This window comes from Cheilinus undulatus, linkage group 12, assembly GCF_018320785.1.
Source record: "Cheilinus undulatus linkage group 12, ASM1832078v1, whole genome shotgun sequence".
Taxonomy (NCBI): domain Eukaryota; kingdom Metazoa; phylum Chordata; class Actinopteri; order Labriformes; family Labridae; genus Cheilinus; species Cheilinus undulatus.
The window spans coordinates 28028049-28054210 of record NC_054876.1 but is presented as its reverse complement, the minus strand read 5'-3'; the positions used below and the strand labels follow the sequence as shown (position 1 = coordinate 28054210).

Genomic DNA, 26162 nt, shown 5'->3' with positions numbered 1-26162 from the left:
AGGTACCAGTCTCCCAGAATATGCTCAGTTTTTCAGCTGTGTTGGTTTTTCCAGAGAAACTCATGGTACACCATACTTCCTGTGGATAAATGAAAGTTCCTTGAAAGTGAAAGTCTAAATCTACTTCATCTCACCTTGTCATACATGCGGTTAAGCAGTCGAGGCACCACAGGGAAGATGGTCGGCCGCAGGGCCTTCATGTCGTCTGAGAGGAGACGGATGTCACCTTGATAGAACCCGATCCGGCCCCCATGACAGTACACTACAGACTGCACAAACACATATAAAGACGGTGAGCTTAACCCCTTAAAGCCTGAAAATTCTCAGAAAATTCTCATGTTTTGGATAAAAAAGAAAAATTTCCATAAAATTTAACGTATATATTTTTTACATCACATTTGATATATTAGACTTTTTTTGGCAACTGATAATCCACTTGAGGGCAGTTTTTCTTTATCATTTATCAGATTGTATTCAAAACGCTTTTCAGTAACTTATTGATTATATTGGTTAAATAGAGGCATTATAACAGTATGTATCAAATAGGATACAACAGGCTTTAAGGAGTTAACACTATGTAACACTATTCATCTCTTATCACAAAATAAAACAAACACAGGGGAAGACATTGCCTCCTGTGAATTTTCACTTAAAACATTTATCCAATCTGTAATCTGGACTGAAGTCTGCAGAGCTGATAAAAGATAGGTGACACATCATTACAGAAGTGCATTTCTGACGATTTTCCACATACTTGTCAGGCATTCATGTGACAAACCCTGCCATGAATTAGTCATGATAGTTTCTGTAAAGGTTATATGGTTCTTTTTCTCACACTTAAAATCTCACTTCATTGACAGAAAGAGGAACGGTACTTTTTTGTAGGATGTTGTAGGATGGGGTGGTTAATGCTTTACAAATGATGAACTAATGTTTTGATAAAGTATTCAGACCACAGTTTATTGATAGAATACATTATTAATAATGCTTTATAGGTGATGTTTTAAGTATTTACTGATGCTTTAATAATGCTTGATTAAAGCTAAAAGTATTATGAAGGATTCCAGTCATATGGCCATTTTCCTGTATTCTTTTATTTTCAACATGTTCATAATAAACTTTCCAATTAAATCTGAGGGACTTCGGAATAATTTTTGACACACATTTACTAGATTACTTTCATGTATTTTATGAATTCTAAGTTCCCTACATGCCTAACACTCAAGCACATGACTGTAAATACTAATCAATACAAAATATTAGAGTCATGTGAGCAATGTGTGATTTTTGAATCTTTAACAGGAACTGAAATGAACAGAGGTGAACTTGCTGAGAGTTTTGTAACTCACCCCTCCACATGTCGAGACATGACTGGTCTGTGTTTTACACAGAGTACAGAGAGGAAGTGCTGCAGGCACTCATTGGGGAATAACTCAGATCAGCAGCTCATTAATCAGCAAATATGAGTGAAACTACTACTACTCCTTTTTTAAACCTCAGGATCCTGCACCCATGGAAGAGGGGAAGAAACTCAATAAGTTCAACAACTCTGACTCAAACTGAGGAATAGAAAAACATTATACACTGACTGCATACAAACAGAAAAATAACCTAAAGATCAAATTAAGTTTTAGAATCAGTGTCTTTTTAATCTTGTGTCTGTAAACAGATTCAGCGGATATGTCCCTTGTCTTGTTTCTGGAGTTTCTGAGAACACAGCAAAGTATAAACACACTCTTTTATTTGATTGACACATCACCTGAGTGGTGTGTGTGAATGTGTGTGAAATGTTTGTATTTAATGTGTGACCTGCTGTGACAGTCTGATGGGGAAGTTAGGTGGTTTCCTGCGTCTCAGTCTCATGCTGCTGACAGCGCTGCTGCAGACAAAAACACTTGCCTGGTTCAACCCGATGTAACAAATTTAGCTGCACAATACGCACCTGCCATCTAACACCCTCATGTGCAGGTGCACTTAGTGAAGTGTCAATAACCAAAATTTACAGAGAGTTAAAGTGGCTTGTGATTTTTAAATGCTGATTTTTTTTCAGCTTTTATATGACATATCCATTTTTAGAGACTGATGAAAAGCGGCCTTTGTTGGTACTCAGGGCCTTTTGATTGACAGGGTTTGGGTGAGATTCTCAGTATTGTCCATAAAAATAAAATCCCTAAAAAGCTATCCTGGGTCCAGTCTGTTCTTTCAGCTGTCAACATTTGGTGAAAACTTGGATGAAAACTGCTGATGTGAAACTAAAATACAACAGTGGGAGAAAAACTAAAACCAAAGAGAAAACGTGAATAATCGTTTCAGACCGGGTCATGCTTGTTTATGCAATTTGTTCTGGTTATGAAACATTAAATTGTGACATTAGATAACTTTTCATATTTTCTCATCAGGATGGAGTTAATAGACTGGTTTAAGCTGCCTTAAACAATTAATGCATCTGTTTGTGATGACAAGAAAAAAACTAGAATCACAGCCTTTAAGACAACAACATCCTAGCTTTTCAAGGATGAGAGAATTACTAAGATGACTGGGCCTCCCCTTCAGTATAATAATATTACTAAAACCAATCTATTTTAGGTTAAGATGTAGTTAGTGAGTGAATATGCTTTACAACAAGATAGCCTTGATCACATTCATTTCCATATTCAGTCATTATGAAGGATTTTGGGGTGGCCAATCACATGTCGGGGGGCCTGGGTCAGCCCTGGCTACCACTGGATCTGCCCCTGGTCAGGATGAGATGCTGATGGCTCATCACCAACTTCAAACACAAAACTAGAGTAAAGTGTACAAAGCTGCCATACTTTACGGGAAGGATGATGCAGGGAGATGATTAGTGTGATATGCTTTGTAAACCTGACCTTGAGACAAGGGACATAGGAGAAGTATTCATGCTTCCATTTTAAGAGATTTTGTCATTATTTTGTTAAAATGTTAACACTATACATTCTTATTTCATTTTAGTCAAAACGTTTGTTTACAGTAAAGCAGCATCCCCACCTGATTCCTGAAACTAAGAAGGACATTACAGTCAGAACCAGGCTTCATGTTCTAATACAGGCCATATTATGTTTCATCTTTAGAATTTGCCATGGGCCACTCCTCTGGATTATCAGCAAATCATTACATATACAGTAGACAAAAATAAAGTATATATTGCATAATGCAATCTGAACCTGTCAACAACTTGTACAATAACATAAGTGTACAATACTGATAAAAACCTGGATAAGAATTGTTTTCTGTTTTGCAACACTCTGTCAAATATCTGTATTGTTCATTACTGCGCTTTTTGGGCGTATTGGTTTCATCACACACGTTTGTGCTTCTTGCTTTATTCCTTGTGAATTTATTCACATTTCTATTCACATTCCCCTATTTTCTACTGTGGTATCATGTTTTACTGACTGTACTGAGAAATTTAATGTATAGGTTTGTCTGTCAGTTAAATGATTCTGAAAATGTAACTGTTCTGGTACTGGCAAACATTGCATACAGTGCCATACGCTGCACATCTCAGCTTTGGAAGCACTGGTTTAAGTGCCTTTTAAAAACTGGCTGCTAGACTTTTTTGTTTGTTTTTAATTGTGTTTTTTAGTCCCCTGTCATGCGTTTGTTTGTATGGACCCTGAGTCTGAAATAAATCTATCGATCTATTAGAACAACTGTTATGACCAGATTTTCTTACAAAGACAATAAAGTATTATTAAATCTGACAAGTCAAAGCTGTCTGGAGCCACCCACTAAAGCCCAGGATGTACTTCAGCTTTAATAAAGATCGATTTTTGGCCTTTTTTAACACCTACGTCGATAGAGAAAGACAGGGATGAGAGAGTGGGGGAGAGACATGCAGGAAAGGAGCCACATGTTGGACTTGAATGCCACCTGCACTCCCTGCACAACAGATTAACAAAACAGCAGCTGCTTCCTTCATCTATCTGTTGTTTGATACTGTAGCATTGTTATTTTGAGTGGTTCCTCACGTTATCTGATGCAATGATACCCACTGTGGACATCACTGTGCATGTGAGTGCATGTGCATGGTTGTGTGGGTGTTTTGTACCCTAGCAGATCAACTGTCCTTGGCCACATGGGAAGCTAGGGAAAATCCTCCTCAGTTTTAGGGTATTTGTCTTGCATTATTTCTTTTAGTTTTACTTTGGATATACTGGAGAATATGATGTAACCTGTAGTAATGTGATTTCTTACACAGAAAAGCAACCCTGTAAGATTTAAATATGTTTATAATCTTAGAGGAAGTTAGTTAAGAGCTGCTGAGCCTTGCATAAGTCTCACTATTGTCGCTTTTTTATACAGTTTGGGTGTTAACTGAAATTCAGACATCCTTATATATATCTATGTTGGATACAAAAAGAGGACTGACTGCACCTGAGTTCATTACTTTAAAAATCTACACTTTAAAATAATGTAAAATCAGACTAATGAATCACACACTACACATTTTAACTGCAGTTGTAACAAGACAGCTGATGGAAAAGTTGACACAAGTGGGGAATTACTTATGCATGTTTGTAGAGGAGTGTGCTTATTTCTTGGGCACCTCAACAGGTTTCTACATGGGTTTTTACAGGAAGGCATATTCACAGTAAATTCTCCAGACAGCCTTTATTTTTCCCTTTGGCTTATGGATGAATAGGATTACTCATTGCTCTGCCTGCTGAGTAAAAACGAAACTTAAAAATCAGGGAGAACAGTTGACTCTTTGAAAAGTTCAGACAATGCAAGGGCAAACACTGCTTGCTTTTTTCAGTCTGACCCCCTGACTAATGTACTCCCTTGAACTGGTTCAGGCTTTGCTACACCTTAATACAGCAGTTGTGGTTAAGTGTTTTTAAATCTGCTAAGTGATGAAATTCCAGTTAACAGAGACTTTACAGTAAGTGGATTGTGGATATGTTTTCTATTAGCCGTGTGCATGTCTATGTGTATGTGTGTCGGGGGGGTTGGCAAGGGTTTGAAATGATGCAACATGCATTGAGTGGTGGTCAGACACAGTCATGGGATTTGCTCACTTATTTGGAAACTGAAACTTAAAAGAGGGAGAGGAAAAGCAAGAACAGATCCTCTCCCTCCCTCTTATCCTTTCTTCCTCCCTCCCACACATACACACCCACCTTCAAATCATTCCTTTACTCCCACTCACAAATACACAACTATTAAATTCCTGTGGCTACAGAGCTCACATCGGCTCATTTACCTCAATCAGTCTCTCAAACATGTGGGCCAGTGGCAGGAAGGAAATGAGGCAATCGTCCTGGTTGGGGAAAATGACTTTCTGCAAAAGACCAGGAGAAAAGGAACAACCAGATTACTTCAAAGATCTGGCAACACGGAGATATCCTAAAAATACAGGCCGAAGTTTCAAGGTCACAATAACAGTGCATTAAAACAAACGTATTTATCACATAGTAAAGTCAGAAGTGTATAAAGTTATCCGGTGAACACATTTCCAGAGAAAGAGACAAAGGAACGGGGATTCACTCACATCTGTTACTTTAAGGAAGCCAGAAAAATCTGCCACCACGTTCCCATGGGTGAGCATGACTCCTTTTGGGTTGCCTGTGGGCAGAGAAAATACACACACACTAACAGTAAGATACCTAAGAAATAAATTATCCCCTTACATGCCTGAGGATCACACAGACACTCAAGAAAACCAAAAAACAGACCCAACAGGGAAAGACAAACTGTGCTTTAGCAGAATTTACAAGGAATATACTGATTTCAAAACATGTATATACTGTAAAGAGGCTCTTGGGTCATGTTGATAGTCTGTTGAATTGCTGTGTCTAAAGGAGAAATATTCTGCTGGAGAGACTTTTCTAGACTGAGAATTAAGACTAGTCTGGTCCCTTGCAACTCACTGGCAGACTTGGGATGCATGAGGGACAGGGGTGAACATAATAAAAAGGACACCTGCTGTTCACTGTGGGACATCAGGGCATATAAATTGTTGTACAATTGTATTTAAATAGTTAGAAATACTTAAGGTTGAAAAAAGTATTCACTGGTTATACCTACACCTCTGAAATGAAACAGATGAGGAATTATAAACCCATTAATCATTCATTTCACTAAGATGTGCAAGTAAGGATGCCAGTGAAAATAAACTCCATACCATGAAGCTTAGAGAGAACGGCACTACCATGTGCCACTCTCCTTACTATCAAGAGGAAGGGAACCCTAGAGGGCACTTACTCACAACTTATTACTATTACTACTATAACTAGAAAAGCACTTGGAGAGTGCAGACCTCCGCCATTAGCTCTATTTCCCAATAGTACAGAATCCTTCAAAAAATTCCTGGATCCAGACGGTGGTCCAAATCACTCCCAAAATCTAATCAGTTCTTCCTTATGCCATTTCTGACATTTCCTGAAAATTTAATCAAAATCTGTCCATAACTTTTTGAGTTATGTTGCTAACTATCAAACTAACAAACTGACAAACCCTGCTGATCACATAACCTCCTTGGCGGAGGTAATTAGCGGCATGTCTGTGTGTCTGTATGTGTTGATTTACACGCCACACCGTTGCTCCACTTGTCCTTGATACTTCTCAGGAGACTTCTTGGGTTTGAAACTGGTGCCATGAGAAACTCATAAATATGTACATTTTTTTCTATAAAATCCCAAAATGTTGCACCAAATCATCATACGAGGACTTTTGCTGCGTTCCATTTACTCAGGAAGTTGGATGTCGGAGATAGGTACTGTCATGGACGAAAATATTGGCACCCCTGGAATTTTTCCAGAAAATACACCATTTCTCCCAGAAACGGTTGCAATTAAAAATGTTTTTAAACACCTATGAAGAGATCTCAAAACTGCTGTTTCAAGAAGGAACCCATCAAATCTGAGAGACCTGGAGCAGTTTGCAAAGGAAGAGTGGTCCAGAATTCCAGTTGAGAGGTGTAAGAAGCTTGTTGATGGTTATAGGAAGTGATTAGTTTCAGTTATTTTTTTCCGAGGTTGTGCAACCAAATATTAAGTTGAGGGTGCCAATAATTTTGTCTGGCCCATTTTTTTAGTTTTGTGTAAAATGATGTCAATTTTGTCTTTTTCTTCGGATTTTTTGTGTTGTTCCAATGCACATAAAGGCAATAAACACATGTATACCAAAAACATTTGTTTATTGCAACAATTTCTGGGAGAAATGATGTATTTTCTGGAAAAATTCTAGGGGTGCCAATATTTTCGTCCATGACTATATTTTTTATCTTGCTTGCTTTATTGTGCTCTTTTGATCTGTAAAGTGACCTTGAGTGTTGAGAAAGGCACTTATAAATAAAATGTATTATTATTATTATTATCATTATTATTAGAGGATCTGGCTGCAGACCTCTAAGGTGAGGTGTTTTGGGCTCATTTGTTGCAGACATCTACAATGGGGCGACTTCGACCATGGGGTGGTGATGTACATTATCCAAGTCGGAACCAAAATGATGCACTGACGTATATTTTCCAGAGGTTACAGAGAGTGGCTTTTTTCACAGCCGCAGAATTTTTGGAATAAAAACAGAAAATTTACTGTGGGGGATACATTTTAACTTAACACACCACAGAATAAAGAAATCCCAAAGAGGATTAGGCACCTGAACCCTAAAGGTTAGAGTTAGGGAAAGGAGGTTGGGGGGGGTTCTGGTTAGGGTTCTGGAAATAAGATGTACATGTATATTTTAAAAATCATGATTAGAAACACAATGTACAAAGGTGTATTAAGACCAACCCAGAAGATTAAAAGATAAACTATATTGTAATTTTTTGAGAAATGTCATAAAAAATAAAATACTTTTTTTAGTTTAAAAATTGTAAATATATGAGACAAAAAAACTTAAAAAGTAAAAAAAAGTAGGAAATTATGACAGAACTCAAAAATTTGGAGTTTTTCATGTCTTAAATTTATGAAAAACCAAACTTGTGAAGTGGGACATACCAACTTTACAAAAGTGTCTCTCCTAAGTCCAGATGATAATGTTAATGTGGAAATACTTCCTTATGACTCAGTCCTAGTAAGGAGAATCATTTGATAAGAATCAACTGCAGGACTTGTGCAAGAAAAGCCGCTTTATCTGTTACATTCTCTTTCATGAAACTGGCTACTTTAAACTTTACAATATCAAAATGTATAAGTTTGGTCCACATAGATCTACTGATTTTACAGTACAAATTTTTGCTTCCCCTGTAAATTTACAGTTTTTTTTAAACCTGAACATATTAAGATCTCATACAGATCCTCTGCATCTTTAAAAAAATATATTATAGAGTGGCCTTAATGCACTATCATAACGATGGGTTGTTCTATTGGTTGTTTTATCAAGCAAAAGTGTACCCTAAAGGACACTTCAGCATGCATTATCAACCATGAGGGCATACACTTTTACAGCATTTTTTTAACCTTAAGGCAACAGGAGGTAACCCTCAGTCCACATGTTTAAGTGTCCTTGAACCCCAGCTTAATCCCACTGTTGCCTCTTGTGCATGAGTGGGTTTAGTTTAAACTGATGGATACTTCGAATAATAGCCCCTGCCATTGTTGTGTTAGTGTGTGTAGAAAAGGGTAAGTGTGACCTGTGGTGTAAGAAACTATTTGAGCAGTCAAATGACTAGAAAAGTGCTCGAAAAGCCTTTACAATATCTTTAACCATTTGGAAATAAACTTCATGTCAGTGTTTTGCCTCTACATAGAGTGCTAGATATGTTGAATGTAAGGAATATATTTGTGACAAATTGGAGCCTCATCTATTTTTTTTTTCATATTAGAAATTTGAAACATTGCTCTCTTATGTTTTAAGTAAAGGTGAGAAAGATGGGCTGAAGATTGAGCATAAATCCGTACAGTCAGGTTAATCTCTACACGTCTCTATCAGGTAACCTTTGTATTTAATTGGAAAATTGTGCACAGCATCTCTACGTACTTTTTTTCTGGTGGTATGAATTGTTAATGCCCATTGAAATCAACTACAAACTAGACAAAGAAAAAAAAGTCTTACATTTTCACCACTGTTACCTCAGTGTTTTAGGTTTAATATTTATCCATTACACCAAGTGGAAAACTAAACAAGACCAATAAATAAATGAATTATAATAACAATAATGTCAGATCAACAGCATGTTTTTTGGAATTTCTGTGAGCCCTCAGTCACTGAAAAAAACAGTACCTCATTCAGACCTGTGGCCTAACTCCCTCAGTCATGAACTATGTTTATCTTGGTGCAGATTTGAACAGATGTTGCAACACTGACAGAGGGAATTCTCAAGAAATGTACAGCCAGATGAGTAATTCAACCCTCTTTTGAAAGGCTGCATGTTCTTCTAACAGTCAGTAGGGTGCAGTGTTGCTAGTCTGCTGTCAGTGTGGGCAGCTGCTTGTAAACTGACACCAGTGTATCTTGACATGCCCTCACTTTTGTCTCTCTTCCTGTTGGTGTCTGAGGCTGTCGTTGCTTTGGGATAAGATCTTCTGAAAAAGCAGCTGGGCTTCTTCACTAGAAAGAATGTCCTGCTCTTTTTGGCATTTCAGGACATGCCAGTGGATAAATATGGAGAAAACATTTGTACAGTAGAATGAAAAGGGCTTAAGTATCCTCCTGCTATTAAGTAACAGTGCTGCTTCTGAGAAACTGGAGTCATTTACAGTAAATGGCCATCCACTCGTCTCACTTTAAAGGGTATTTAATACTATAAAATGGCAAAACTGGAGAAGGGTCTTAAATCAAATATAATCTATCTATTAGAAATGTTCTGTTAGACCTTCACGTTTTCATGTATTAAGCTTTTCTTTAACAAAAGAAGTCAACCTGAAGAAAACCTCAATACTCACAGCAGTGGTTCTCAACTGCTCTTGCCGGCCAATAGAATTGGCAGGCCTGTTGACAAACCCAGAGAACGGGCCCTCCTCAGTTGTGATTTACTGATTATGTCAATGCATGTGTGATGGATCAGTGGTATCGGTGCTGACATCCTGGCTAACAGGTACCTTATTTTGGAGCTGAACAGTGTGTGAAGCTATTATTGGGGTCTGATGTTAAAATTATTTATTCACACTATTTTTTTAACCTGTTTCACCACTTTATCCAACCATGTTTGCCACCTCTTGATGTCACTTTTAATATTTTTTTTCACCCCTTTAAGCCATTTTTTTTTTTTTACAATTTTTGCTAATTTTTGCCCATATTTGCCCCTTTTAACCCTTTTTCTTCTTTTTTTGCCAATTTTTGTCACTTCTTTTTTTGTCACTTTTTTTTTCATTTTTTTTCACCCATTTTTGCCACTTTTTAGCCAATTTAGGCTGCTTTTCATACGTATTTGCCTCTTTTTGCCCCATTTATTTCATTCTTGCTGCTTTTATCCACTTCCTTTTGACACTCGTAACCATTTCTTTTGCCACTTTTAACCTTTTTGCTGCTTTTTGCCCTATTTTACCACTTTTATACCCCTTTTTGACACTCTTTGCCAACTTTAATGCAGTTTTGCTTGTTATCATGTTCAGTTTGAGTGAACAAAATATGATGCTGTATAGCTGCTTAGGGCTGCAGTGCATCATGGACTTAACCTTTTTTTTTGTGACCGACCGAGAGCAGTTTCATGACCCACTTTTTGGCCTGAACCTCTCAGTTGAGAGACACTGCTTCAATGCATTAACTGTTTACATTGCAGTACAAAAACAGTGATCAGTTCATGAGTTGTTGTCACATTGAAGCCTGTTTTAAGTGCAAAGTTTAATGTGTTGTTAACAAAGAAATGAGTCACTGTAGACAGCAAAACTCTTGGTTTTGTCATACTCATTTGATGGATTTGAGACACAAAAGCCAACCTAAATTCTGCATCAGTCTGTGTCCACTGAGTCACATCAGATCATGGTAGCAAACAAAGTGCAGGTCACTGATGGTGCTTCAGATACATAATGTCACCAATAAATAATCTGAACAAGTCCCTAGACTTCTAAGAAAAGCCATCTTGTATAGTAAACGCTACATAGCACATTCTGCAAATACCTCCATTGTTGTAGCCCAGAAAGGGAATTCACTTCAAATGTTCTGACTGGAAAAGGTGTGTCACTTGCAGATTGTCCTGTTTACATGTCAAACTGATGATGCAGAAGTGTCTCATCAGTTTAAGATTAAATGAAATATTATTTGTTTTTTAAGTTAATTGATTCAAGTAACCTCAAAGTTGGCCTCTGCAGCAGTTTATTTGCATGAACAAAATCATAATGAACTCTCTAACCGCATGAACAACCAGGAAAGAAAGAGTGTGTTTGATTAAGGGTCACATTACTGTTTAACTAAGATTTAAAGTGTCATGTCTGTGAACTTTGTACACAAACAGCCTGTGTGAAGCAGAAATGGAGACTTAACATTGTTTGGATTCACAGCAGGAAGGAAAAGATAGTAAAGGTGTGGTTGTTGGAAAATTATATTTGGGAGCGTTGTGCTGTTTGGCTTGCCTGAGTGCATTAGAAAATTATTTGCCCAGGGATACACCGTAGTCTTCACTGCAAAAAAATACATGAAAGTTGTGCATTTTTAGAGAAAATTCAATTTTGTATTATTATCATAGCCTCAAAAGACTTTACTTTTCTTAATTCACAGATTTTCTTATTTCATAATAATAATAATAATAATAATAATAATATGCATTTTGTTTATAGGCACCTTTCAAAGCACTCAAGATCACCTTACAAGAAAAGTTTACAATTATTTTATTAAATATTTATGTCTTTATTCTGCTATTGTTAAAATTATTATTTTGCCTGTATCCTTCTTTTTGAATTTTCTCAGGGTGAAACATATTAGGCTGCATGTTTGTATGAAAGGTGTTGTATAAAGAAAGTTAAACCAATGAAATCTCCATCCAAGTAACTCATTTTTCAAGAGCCATTCCATGAGTGCTGTTACCGAGAACATCTGTAGGATTTATCACAGTATGTATCAGTACACCTCACCCTGGTGTTGTGAATACATTCAGTACACATACAGCAGACAGAGCTGTCTATGATAAAATGAAATGTGATATCACTGAGCTGTGATACTTAAACCACGGCTCCCATGCCACATGTAGCTCTCTATTTAAATGTGTGAAGAAATCAGCAGGATTTGTTTAAATTCATTTAAGATGGGAAAACCTCACAGAGATGTGAATCTCATTTATAAGAGTGCCCCTGCCAAGACAGCCAGCTGCAGATAAATGCTAGTCAGCCAACCAAACAAGGTTTGCACATTATGATGTGTCCCAGGTAAGCTCAGTAAAACACCTATTTGGGAAATGTAAATAAAATGTTATCCTGACATGTTCAATATAACAATGAAAAAAAGAAAATTTCACTTTTAATTTTGGTTAGAAACTTGAAGCTGGTTGGATCTGGTCAGCTTGTACCAATTCACAAACAATGTCATCTTTTCTTCATGACAAAAACAGAAAATTACAGATAAAGGTATCAATAAGGACTGTGGTTGTTAAGGGGTATGAATAAAGGTATCATAATCAATACAAATTAATGATCCCCATCCCCAATTGCACCATACATCATGCTTTTAATTCCTACACAACCTATATTTATACTTTTCCTCTTCTTAAATGCAAATCTTTTATCAAGAAAGATACCACTTTGTTATAATACCATTGACAGTTGACTGTGGGTTATTTAGAAGCAAGGATATTTCGCAGGACTTGTTTCACAGGAGGCATCCTGTCACACTACCATGCTGGAATTCACTGAGCTCCTGAGAGCAATCCATTCTTTCACAAATGTTTGTAGAAACAGTCTGCATGCCTAGGTGCTTGATTTTATGCACCTTTGGCCATGGAAGTGATTGGAACACCTGATTTCAATTATTTGGATGGGTGAGTGAATACTTTTGGCAATATAATGTACTTTAAATATACAAAAAAGTGTCTTGGCTATGACAGTTCAACTATGGTTGAATTGTGAAGCTAGTTCTTGTAATCTGTTATTACTTGCAATAACTACTGTTTAAAAGCAACAAAGCACTTAAGGCTGTAATACTGGACTAAATATCAGCACTGTTGTAATCATCTTTGGCTCTTTGCCTGTGTCCACGGGCCAATGATTGAACTGGGGAGTGATGATATTCAGTATAGTATCACAGCCTTTAGCAGGATATTGCTCATTTGAACCGAGTTGTATCAAAAATGATTATCTGTGATACATGTAAGAGGTTTGGGAATTCATATGGCATGCAAGCCAATCAGCTGTGTTAAGATTTGTGAAGTTTCTGAGATGCAGGGGGCACTTGTCTGAATGGCTGGTGATTAAAGAAGCCAGGTTTACAAACAGACCACAAGAAACTTGTATTCCAGAGATTACTGAGCAGTCACTTTTCAGGATTATATCTGCTTTGGAAGAAATTATTGTCTACCACAGCAGCATGTTTTCTGAACATGCTGGGCTTGTGTGTGAATTAAAAAAAAAAAAAAAAAAAAAAAAAAAAAATATATATATATATACATATATATATATATATATATATATATATATGTATATATATATATGTTTATTTAGGTGGTGAAGAGAGATTTTACCTGTTGTTCCGCTGGTAAAACACACAATCGACAGGTCATCCGGTGCTGGTGGCTGTGGGAAAAAAAAGGCATCAGTTTGGTTAGATTAACATTTAACCTTTTATTACCTAATTTTCCTCTTTCTCTGGCTTTCTTTTAATTAAATCTATACTAACAAATGCTACAACCAAAAAAAGGAACAATGAGTGTAAATATAGGATGAACTCTGCATAAAAGAGACTAGTCTGTTTCCTTTCTCTGTCATGCCCAGTAGCAGCAGCACCAGAGAGTTTGTGTAGAAGTTGCCAAAAAGCTGTTGCTGTATGATTTTCATCAAAGAGATAATATTAGCTAAGCTGGCTAGAATCCAGTATTTGGAGGGCTGGGATAAGTGAGTGTTTTATCAGTGAACACCAGCTAAATGAAAACAAAGCCAAAAGATCTCATTTTGGACAGAACTAAAAATACTCACACAAATATAGTTTATTGCTTTGCCTTAGTGTCACAGTTTATTTTATTATAAGTTAACAGGCTTATGCAAGAGCCAGCAATGGGATTTAGATGTATTATTTGTATTAGCCATACTGGTGGATTTCTATTCATTGCATTACAAAGACCTGGCAACTGGACCTAAAGGTGGCCCTTATAAGTTCACCAGTAACTGCATAGCTGGTGCAAAAATATCTAGCACTCCTAGAGGTTTTAAGGCCTCTAAAAGTGCTCAGCACAGGATGAACATAAAATTAATTGTACTAATACTTATCATAAATGTTGCTAAAAACATCTGATTGACTATTTGAGTTTATTGAAAATGATTGCATGTTTATTGATGATTTATGATGATTAATTCTATAAGGACAAATGATAGTGCTAGCTTGTTGCTAGCTTAGAAAGGAAGCATGAAATAGAATTATGTAAACGATAAAGTCATAGGATGATGACAGGCTTCCAAGTATGGCGGACCAGCAACCATTAGCTTAGTAAGCAGTATATTTAAGTATGTAGAATTAGCAGTATGTGTGCAGTTTCACACACATTTCAAAAGCGTGTCTCAAATCGCATTCTTCTGTTAGTAAACTGTAAAACAGCGTACTTTAATGCAGGACAGAGCACTTAATCACAGCAGGTTAGCATTGTCTCAACTCTAGCACTGCCGTTTTGCACTAACAGGAAGTGACAATCGTTTAACTGCTTCTGTCTTCCACTACAATTTCTTTGTTAACCTAACAGATGGTAGGTGATTATAAACAAAAAATTTACAGCAATTTTCTCTCACTATTGAATTGATGTAACTTGTATTATGTTAACATTATTGGCTTCAATGAAATTAACGTATTTAGCTGCTGCCATTGCTAATAACATGCGAGCTAGCTAGCGGATGCTAACGCTATCTTGCACGCTAGCATGCTAACAGTAGAATGTCTGCTACTTCACTAATATGGCGTCCACTGGGGTGCTAGGTGTCCATCATTCCACCGTCAATTCCTGGAAGTTTTTGAGTGTGCTAGTAGTATACTTCATTTGAGTATACTACTTCTCATTTTGAAAGCACTATGTGCACTTGTACTCTACATATTTAGCACTCAGAACAGAAGTTTGCTATTTGGGGCACACTGCAAGTCTCATCCAATGGCTAACATTATCATGCACTGTGCTAAGCCATGAAAGCTTCTAATATTAAAATGCTAACAGGCTAAAAATGGCAGTGGAAGCATGCTGAGGCATAGAAGGTAGAGCGTCAGGTTCTACAGCTTATTTCAGTAATTTAGCATGCTAACATTTTCTAATGTGCCTGACTGTTAACACTGCCAATGTCAGAACAATGATATCAGCAGTGCCAACAATAGAAAAGAGTTGAGTCAGTGCTAAAGTATAGTGTCACTTTGAATGTGTACTTACAATTGGTTTTCTGTAGTTCTCTCTGCCCAGAGCCTGTAAGAACAAACAGTACGATAATGACTGTTAATAAGCTAACAAATCTTCTGCACAAATTAAACTGAAATCAATATTAATCACAGTAATGCCTTTATAAATATTCCTTTTAAAACCAATAACATAAAGTACGTTACTATGGTGTAATTCTAATTTACGTGTAGATATCCTTTTTCTGTTCATCAGGTGTCTGATGAGAGTGGCCTTGACGATGATTGACCACCTACCTTTTCAGACCTCAACAAAAGAACCATTGTAGACTTTTGATGAAGAATGTGTGACAATCAGTGACTCACACCCCCCCCCAAGCTAGAGTTCACCCTGCTGCCATCTGGCCATGGGCCCTACACTCTATACTCACAGGCACAGGACTCTAAAATGGAGACACACTTGCCTTTGCAAGAGTTTTGTCCCTTCTGCCATAGTAGCACTCAACGTGTCCATGTGTGCTTCTGTCCTTATGTAATGTACTGGTATTTATGTCTCTATGCAGACTGTAAAAATGAATTTCCCGGTGGGACAGTAAAGGGTATCTTTCTGATCATCCAGCAGGAAATATGTGTTGACTGGAAAAAAAAACCTGTTCAGCAATTACATTATTTTTGTTTGCATTTTTGTGTGGTATAGGCCTGAATCTGTTATAACCTATTATATTTAAAGAGTAGTTTTAATGAAGTTGTTTCATTTATTTTAAAACCCCTGGTGAACCAGAAAAGTTGGATGTCTTTCACACTGGCACGGTTAGGATTTCCCCAGGCAACTTCTTCATCAGAGAAAAATTACAGAAATGTAAACACGTGACTTCAAGCTGATTCCTGTAAGTGTCCTGACTTCAGTCTAAGGCCTTGGTAATAGATATTATCAATTGAAATTGTTTAGCTAAATGTTACTTTTCTTTCATTTTTTGTGACAACGTATTTAGAATGATAGCAAGTAAATAAACTGCATCTATTTTGTACTTAACCTTACAACAGATACTACTATGAGCTTCCTTTCTGCATATGTTTAATGTGACAGTTCTGAGGTAACTTACACAATCACAGGAATGAAATAAGCAGGAAGTTTCATCAGTCATTTACATGTGCATGACAATACACAACAGCTAGTTTGACTGTTCTTGGAGTTGCCAGTGTGTACTTTTGTGTTTGTGAAATACCACCTTTAAAAATTCTGTGCAGACAGAGAAAACAAATACATATCTCAATGTGCCAAACTTTGGTTTGATTGTGTGTAGCTGATAAAACTCAGCATTCCTTTGTTATGACTGCCTGTTCATGGAGTTTTTCCTGTGCAAAGCTGAGATATTCAACTTGTGCCAGACTGTATAACAGTATGGTGCCAATGTTGCACTTTCTGTGTTGGAAGAGTTCAATAAATGGGCCATCATGAGTCAAATTGCAGCTGGTTGGGTTAACCATGGGTACCAGCATGAAAATGAGTAATGACATCCATGGTTTTTCTTCTCAGCTTCATAGAATAGTCTCTTGAACACAGAAACCACTGCTGAAAATAGGACCGAAACACTTCTCTCAGGTAACATTTTGGTAAAAGTGCAATGTAGAGTTGTTTAACCAACAAATCATCTTAATATGTTGCATTTTTTTGTGTTACGTCTACAATTATTAAAAATGACTACTCCTGTGTTATATGTTTCTAGTTGCGTGCATTTTTTCATAGCCTCCTTTAATGGAAAGTTAACATTGTCTGATCTCTTTTTGCTTTTCTTTGCACAGTAAAGTGAGGCTGGAGCCTGCTGTCTTAGCTTAACATAAAGACTGGAAACAATAGGAAAGAGTGGGGTTAAATTCAGTTTTTACTGGTCATGATTATGACCGTGTCATGTCAGTCTTCTGCATACCCCTTCAAATAAGTGTTATCCAATCCTCAGAGATAAGCTGATGACTTTATTCCAATATAAGTTAACAGAATCTGATCTTAAATCATATACAACATGACTAAAAAACTAAATTATTTACATTTACTACAGTGAAAAAGTTCACATTGCAATACAAATGCTATTGCAACGATGCCCCATTTACAGTAATTTACCCTCCAGTTTCCTATAACAGTTTAGAGAGAGCTTTTAAGTGAGCAGTTGGTCATATTTTGAATAGGAAATAACAGGAAATTTTTTATGTCTACTTTTTGCATGCATTTACTGTCTGTGCAAATACATGCCAATAAAAACAAGGAAGCATAAGTTAAATATACTTAAAGAAAAAACAACTACTTCCTGATGAAACCAGATACAAAAGAATATCAAAGGTGAGCAACACTGTATGAAAAGTAACTGGGGAAGTGTTAAATAATATTATGAAGAGTTATATGTAGTGTGAGGGAACAGCCTGACTTTGAGGTATCCTACTGATTAGAATATTTGTTACGGCCACAGCCTCAGTATGAGTATCTGCAGATTTCCTTAAGTATAAAAATGTAAATGTTTTCTTGATGATTTAAGATATCTTTGTTAAGTCATAAAATCTGAAAAAATAAGGAGTAAAAATATTTGGATAAGGAATCAGGAATGTGGAAAAAGAAATTAATGTATGCTTTGATTTCACATTTTCAATTTTGCATCTCACAATAAGGACTTAAATTTATGATTTTGACTTTTTTGTTTCGTACTTTGAGCATTTCAACTCATAATTTTGACTCTCATATAATATTTTAAACTTTAAGATTCATAATTCTAAATTTTAAGCCATATTTTGACCCTTTTAACCAGTTATTTTGTATTTTATCTCATATTTACAACTCCAAACTTTGACTTAATAATCCCATAGTTTGACCTTTTAGAATCACAATTTCAAATTTTGAATCATATTTTATCTTTTAATTCCATAATTATGAAGTTTTATTTCAGATTTTCACCTTTTAAACTCATGATTTTGACTTTCTTTCTAATATATTTGCCTCTAAATTTTTTTTTTTCAATTTCACGTTTTTACCTTTTTGAACTAATAAATTTATTTCTTATACTGTGAGCCTTTAAACTTATCTTTTTAACTTTTTAAATGTCAAAATCATTTATCATCAGTGCTAAGTTTTTTTTCCATATTTTATTACTGGTGAAATGAGGTTGACAGTTTTTGGTTTAAAAGGTGACCCTGTTAGGCCCTTAGGTTAGACCAGAATCCAGAATCCAGCCCCTGCTGTGATTGTGTTTGACACCCCTGGAATAAAGGATTAATAAAAACACAGAAAAGGTTGCACGATTAAAGACGAATTTCCACTGGATTCTCCAAACTTTTGGACAACAATAAAAGTGAGAAAGTAGTGTATTTATGGATATAAAATAACACTTTGGAATATGCTTTGTCTGTCATAAATATAAAAGACAGTGTTTGAATAAAGGTAAAAAACAGCAGGGTTTGAGGCTGGTAGTGTAATTGTTGATAGGGATGAAAAAGACCAACAAAATATGCTGGACTGAATATTATTCCTTGAGCTTCAGTTACTATCAGTAATGTTTAGGTTTCTTTATCAGAGTTGAAAACAACCTAGGAGCTTTTCTGGTCCTAGGGAAGGTGCTTCTTCCTTGACCAGAGTCTTTTTCTTTTTTTAAATATAAGTTCCCTTTTGAACATTGCAACTATATTTCCCTCCTTATTTCATACCTCCACCTCCTGCAAGGCCTGAACGTGGACGCCACAGCTCTTGCTGTGCTCCACGAGGGCAGAGTCAAAGGCATCCATCAGGATAATTCTCCGCAGGCCCGGGGTCTCCTTCCTCTCCACATTATCCAGAAGCACCTGTGCTTTCTCTGCTTTGTCGCAGATGACCGTGGAGATATCGGCTGAAATGAACCAAGCACACAAGAGCACACGAACCCTTGTGTGAATATCAAGAGAAACAAAAAAAAGATGCAAAACAAAACAGAAAGATCCAGATACGAAGCAGGGATTCAGCTGAAATGCATTCATAATAATCATTCATAAATTAAGGTGACGAGAGAGATTTTAGACCTTAAACCACCTGAGACCTGAGCTTTTGTTTAGCGTACATTTTTAGTACCAGCCTTGTCTTTGGACAGGAATTTTTGGGAAATTTCCTTTCCAAATCCACACAAATTCCCTTAAACTGTACAGAAATTACTTCACATTTCTATGGAAATTCTTATGGAAATTATTAAACATAGTTTTAAGCATCTCAAAAAGAGTTCTCCCATATTTCTTCAAATGCTCCCCAAATGTTCTGGGAAACTTAATCATGAAGCCAGAATATTCCAATAAATAATCCCTCCAAATTCCATTTGAATTCCTAAAAAAATTGAAGCAAATTTGAAAGTAAATCCCCCCTAAAAATTCTTGGGTAATTCCCAAACATTTGAAAATATATTCTACAAAATTGCAGGAAAATAACAGAAAAAAATTCCAAGACAAACTTCCAAAAAGATTCTTTAAAGTTTCAAAAGATTTACAATCCCACACTCAAAAATGATCAGCATTTAACAGTATGACATGCCCTAAATACAGGCATTTATGTGTTAGCAAAGCTACCATGTAGCATTTGTAGTTGTAAGTTGTGTTTATTCTTACCTGTGTTAATAATGAACCGTATTGCGTCAGGGCCCAGTGTGTCATAGAGGGGAACCACCACCATAGAGTAGGTGTAGCAAGCCAACTCTGAGATGATCCACTGTGAGAAATAAAAGGTTAGGGTTGGAGTTCATTCATCAATTGGTAAATCTTAATTCTCTCCTTAATAATTGTGTATTTCTGAGATATTTTGAGTCCGTGCAGATTGCATTTTATTTAAGTGTTTAAGTACTTTAGTTTAGATCTTGTTTGTGTGCTTGAACCAAGAAAAAAAAAAAACAGGTATTGTAGGGAAGCACAATGCGGAAAAGATTACTAGGGCCTAGTCAAGCAACATTTCTGAAACATCACTGGTGTCTAGCCAAAACCTTGTATCTCCAAAATCACTACTTCTCAGAGAAGGAAGAAAACACTGTATTTTTCAATCAAATAAACAGTGAATGGTGATACTCAGCATCTGTATGACACATTTACTTGCTTTGAAATTTGTTAAAAACCATGGACAGATGTAAAGGGTGACCAATGGCAGTGATTTATGAAAAAAAATGAAAATCATGAAATATGGAGATACAAGGTATTAGTCTGACGAGGTGTTACTTAAGGCTACCATTTCTTGTAGAATATATAACTATACTCTCACCAACCACTTTATTAGGTGTAGCTGTTTAACTGTTCATTAGCACTGATATCTAATCAGCCAATCACATGGCAGTAACCAATACACTTAGCCATGCAGACATGGTCAAGACAGCCTGCTGAAGTTCAATCTGAGCATCTGAATGGGGAAGAATGGTGATTTAATGGACTCTGAATGTGCCATGATTGTTGGTGCTAGACGGGTCGGCCTGAGTGTCTGAGTGGTTTGAGTTCCCCAAACTGCTGATCTACTTGATTCTCACATAAAATTGTCTATGGTTTAATGGCAATAGTCTAAAAGACAGAAAATATCCAGCGAGTGGCAGTTCTCTGGGTCAAGTTGCCTTGTTGGTGGTAGAGGTCAGGAGAATTACCAGACTGTTTGAAATGATAGAAAGGCAATGATAACTCAGATAACCTCAGAGCTACAAAGAAGAACATCCCTGAAAGAACATGTCAAATCTTAAAGCAGATGTGCAGCAGAAGACCCTGGAGAGTGCCACTCCTGTCAGATATAAACAGGAAAACAAGGCTAGAATTCACACAGGCTTTGCAGAAATGGACAACAGAAGATTGGAAAAATGTTGCCTGGTCTAATTAGTCTAAGTTGAATGCCTTCCAGACCACCAACAACCACGGCACATTCATATCACTTGTTTAATAACTTGTTTAATGACTGTAGATGTTTCTCTGAATAAAAAAAGGTGTGTCTTTCCCCAGAACAGACTCCTTAAACTTTTCCAGCACTCTGCAAGACTAAAATCCAAGCAAAAGAGTTTTAAAAAATAGACATTCAAGAATTAATGCTGACAGCCCATCAGTATTTCTCTCTATCATGGATAAGGCTGGGACTAGGCTGAAAGCAAGTTATATCAATTTACCTGTGATTACCTGTGCATTTTGCTTCTCCTGATACACATTTCTACTCATCCAATGATCAAGACAAAAGAGTGATAATAACCTCTGGTCTGTTCTGGGCGAACACTCCTATGAACTGGTTGGGGTTTGGCTGGCAGCCCTGGTGAAGAAGGCCTGAACCCAAATGCTCCGCCCGAGCTGTCACCTGAGGACAAGTGAGAAAAGACACTGATTTAACACACTGAAACATTTCCTCATAGAAAAGAGATTATTTCATGTAATACAACACACTTATTAAGAATGATTCATATTTTTGTTATATTTGGTACTGAAACACAGACCTCTTTTGTCAAAAAAGGGACTCGTTTATTTGAAAAAAGAGAAAAACGGTGTTTGGCTGTAATGTAGAGGCCTCAGTTATAAATAAATAAAAGACAAAGGTCATCTGCTCCATTTTCAGTTAATTTTGGAAACGCTTATGGTTTCGTCTGTGAAGAGAACTTACCCTCTGTTATGCAAACTCTTAAGTTGCAAAAAATGTCACCGTCTGAGGTTACCGTGATTGTGAAAGACATCGGAGAGAAATGGATTCTTGTGACTGTGTTTAAACAGAAAAGAAAATTGCACAACTTCCATGTGCTCTATGTGTCAGCGGAAGTCTTACACTTTAACTTATTGGCTTTCCCAGGAATCAAAGTGTGATGAATAAATACACAAAAAAGCCTCTTCTAATGAAAACTTCCCACTCATCATACTTGTTGTAAACCATGCTAACAATAACGACTGTGAAAGGCTGTGTAATTTATCCCTCACATGGCCTCAGACGCGACCATCATAGACTTCCACATCACTTGTCTAAATAAAATTCCCTCTAACAGTCAAAACAACTGCTTTCCTGAACATCAGGTTATCTCCTGATGTTTTGTTGAAAGCCGAAACTGCTTAAGGGCTAGTTGAAGACTGGTGCTGCCAGAGATTGCATCAACACAGCCTGAAAGTTTGATCATGCTGGACCTATAAACGGTGAGATGGCAGCAATAACAACCAGTGAAGATGATATTATCCAACATGGATAATTAAAGGCTGACCACCAAATTTACTCAAATGGACGAGCCAGAAAAAATAAAAAAGGGAACCATTAATAATGATAATGAAATGTGTGCCAGCTCTGCTGTTACATCATCTCATAACTCGGTCATCACTACCGCAGCAGCTAAAATAAAACACTTGACATAATAAAGGCTGTTTAGCCATCATGCTGCAACAAAAGAAGGCATCACTTCAAGCTTACCGAGCTGACTGAAAATCTGGAGAAACGCTGAATGTGTAATTTCAATTTCACAGTTTTCTGTGTTGAGTCTGCGTGTTCTGTGTGAATTCTCTCTTGGTATTCTAAATTCCTCCCATAGTCCAACCACATGCTTTTCAGACTAACTGGTGACTTCAAATTGTGGTATTAATAAAAGGCGTCCTCACGTAGGTGGGGGTTTTGCCTTTAATGTAGAGATAGGACAGTGGGTAGAGTCAGAAACAAAGAGAGAGTAGGGAATGACATGTGGACATGAACCAGCGGCGCAACCTAACCACCACGCCTTCTCCATCACAGAGGTATTTTTAAAAGCAAAGGTTTTCTATTAGTTTTAGCCTGTCGTACACATGCAGATCGTGTTTAAATTAGCTGAAAATGCAGAAAACTTCCTTCCAGGTTGAGGATTTTTTAAAACTCTGCTTACAGCATTAATATGTTAGTGGGTAATATGGAGATTTGTGCTTTCAATGTCCCCTAATTGGTGTCCTTGGTGTGTGACACTATCACTTTAATATCCTTGGCAACAATGGATGCCATCTTGTGCAGGTATTAATGTTACTATTTTAGCAGCTATTTTAAATTTAGTCTTAGTTTTAATCCTCAGATTAAAATGCCTTTTAGTTTTAGTCACATTTTAGTCATTTTCAGTTTAGTTTTCGTTGACAAAAAGTCAAAACCCTTTTAGTCCGCACTTTTTGTCAAGGTACTCATTTATTTAAACAAATTAAATGTGCCTTATTGTAAAATTATTATAAATCTAAAACTCAACTCTCAATTCACTAGGTAATTTTATTGATTTGAAATATATCCAAGATGAGCCAGCATCTGGTGACTTGATAAAACAATAAACAGGTGGTGAACTTTTTAGTTAGTTACAGTCTTACAAACTAAACTCTCTAGCACAGAGCAGCATTTTTGGGTCAGTTGTTTCTATTTATAACAACATTAGTGTCAGACTTAGTCTCTAGGCAGATTTGGTCTCCACAGTGTTTAAGTTGCCAATAACACCTGGGTGTTGTTGATTCACATACGTGCTTAAAATGAGTGGATAATCAGATTAAAGCTCATTGAATGGCCTGATTATGTACTGTCAGGATATCTGACATATTTAGGGTGTGGGAAAAAGTATTTCCTTCACTAAACATGACATTAATGGGTGTGTGGACACTTTTTAACCATGGAAAATGCATTACAATATGTTTAAGTATTAATTTATGTGAAGATATAACAAATATAATGCTGGAACAAAGACCTTTACCAAATAGAACCTGTGCTTTTTGCCAATCAAGCATTTTCCCCTATCTGTCTATTTTAGTTTTCCCATGTAGATATCTAATTTCACAGGACTGCTCCTGCTGCTGTTTGTAGCAGATAAGATGCCTGCTGAAAGGCACTCACCTCTTTATAGGACATCCATTTGTAAGGCTGGTTTGGGAGTCGGGAACCTAGACAAGGTCCATCCCCTGTTTAACAAAATGAAACATCATATTGGTGTCAGACAAAACAGAAAATATGGTCTGATTTCAATAAGATCAGAAATATGTTAATTGCAAAATAGACTGTGTGATTCAACATTATAACTTCCTGCAAAAGTGCAGCAAAGGCATTGCATCATTTATACAATTAGTCAAGAATTATCTGTCAAGAAAGTCATAAAAGACTTCAGATGTGGTGCATGCAAATCTTTTAAACATTAAATATTTACTGCAGATATGATGAGCATCTTTATGATAACAGTACATGAAATGACAGTGCAGAAGGCAGTGATAATGGGTATGCAGTCCCTCTCAGCTTCATAAGGTGAGTTTTAGCTAAGTGTTTATCTGCCTGACCCTATTACCCAGTCAGACTGACACACAGTTAGCCTCTGGTAGATTAACAGAGTGGAGATTTTTAAGCTTCAGAAACAGATATACCCGTGACAAGAACAAACATCTTTGATCTGCTTTTCTACCCCATAATCTCTTCATCACACAAAAATGGTGGCTTATTGTTTGGTAAAAACGCCTTACGGAGTGCACCAAACAACAAATAAGCAGCAGAAATGAGGAGCAATTACGTACTTCTCATCTTTTGTTGTTGTTTTGACTGAGAGCCCCTAGCAACAGATTTTATATACCATGCATTTAAATTGATTTCTAAGCTTACCCATTTATCAAAATGTATTAAAAAAATCTGACATTTCATTCTTTTTAGGATTAAAAGGAATAAAAAGAATGAATGAATGAAAGAAACACCACTGAGCACAGAGGTTTGGCTGTGCAGCATCTTTCTGTACATGTTAATGTGCAGGTAGTTGCTATTTTATCACTCCACATCCTACTCACCAGATATGTGAAGTCCTCTCTGGAAGACCTCGTACATGGTCCTGGCGTCATCATGGTAATGTGTCAGCAGCTTGGTGCGGTCGCCCATCATGGACCTGCGACCTCCACCCTCATTCTAAGACGGACAAACAGAATCACACAAGCGTTCATTATTTAACTCGTATACTTTCATTTTCTACTGCTGTTGGTTTGATAATGTCAGTCAATGCTAAAATAAACAAAGAACCAAAACAAGATTTCAGTCCGCTCCATTATGAAGACCATGATAAAAAGACAGCCGAGCCTGAGGGAGGGTGAGAAGAAAACCGTCTTTGTCCATTTTGTAAGTTCTTAGATGCATAAAAATCTGAAATCCACAGCTGAACTAATCTTTGTTTTGTTCAAGGGGATTTTATTGTCAGAAAAGAAACCCCCATACCCACATTGAACTTTGAAAGAGTTTCATACCGACTATTTGATGCCAGCCTCACAGCAGAGAGCAGCACGGGGCTGCAGTGGGTTTGGTTTGGTGAAGACGGGAGTTTAGATAAACCAAGTGTGAGGTGAAATAGAGGGCATATCGAACAACAACAAAGTAAGAATACAATTTAGTATAAATAAAGCTAGTCTGGATAAAGGCTGAGAGCCTTATGCTTACTTCATATAAACTATATATCCCCTATAAAGAATAGACTTGCTTTTTAATAAAGAATGACTATGTATCATTTTTTAAAGACTATAGATCACAAACTGTACATCAGAACAAAGAAAACAGGGTAAAAGTAGAGTGTATTTTACCCCACTGTTGGCTCAGCATAATTGAGGATAACAATCACTGAATTAAGTGATTCAGTGTCACTACTCCACTGATGGCTGTGGAAGATTCAATCTAGCCTGACATCTTAAACCCAGGGCAAAACATGCTTGAAAAAAACAAAGAGTGCTTCTCTGTTTAGGGTGATGTTTTGAGAGCATGTAAGTCGACTGAAATGACTTTCTCAGCATTTTTTCATCAGAGCTTCTCTTAGCT

General features: G+C 36.7%; 1 protein-coding gene across 1 annotated transcript in view; it reads right to left on the bottom strand.

Annotated features, from left to right (window-relative positions):
• Positions 1 to 26162, bottom strand: part of acsl6 (acyl-CoA synthetase long chain family member 6) — a 56129-nt gene that overhangs the window by 11902 nt on the left and 18065 nt on the right. The window contains exons 3-12 of the mRNA XM_041802069.1: positions 25154 to 25268; positions 24225 to 24289; positions 21621 to 21722; positions 20024 to 20123; positions 19103 to 19281; positions 15453 to 15485; positions 13575 to 13626; positions 5516 to 5589; positions 5228 to 5305; positions 135 to 269 (exon numbers count right to left, since the gene is read on the bottom strand). Coding sequence (XP_041658003.1) covers positions 135 to 269; positions 5228 to 5305; positions 5516 to 5589; positions 13575 to 13626; positions 15453 to 15485; positions 19103 to 19281; positions 20024 to 20123; positions 21621 to 21722; positions 24225 to 24289; positions 25154 to 25268 — 933 coding nt within the window. The remainder of the gene's footprint in view (positions 1 to 134; positions 270 to 5227; positions 5306 to 5515; positions 5590 to 13574; positions 13627 to 15452; positions 15486 to 19102; positions 19282 to 20023; positions 20124 to 21620; positions 21723 to 24224; positions 24290 to 25153; positions 25269 to 26162) is intronic.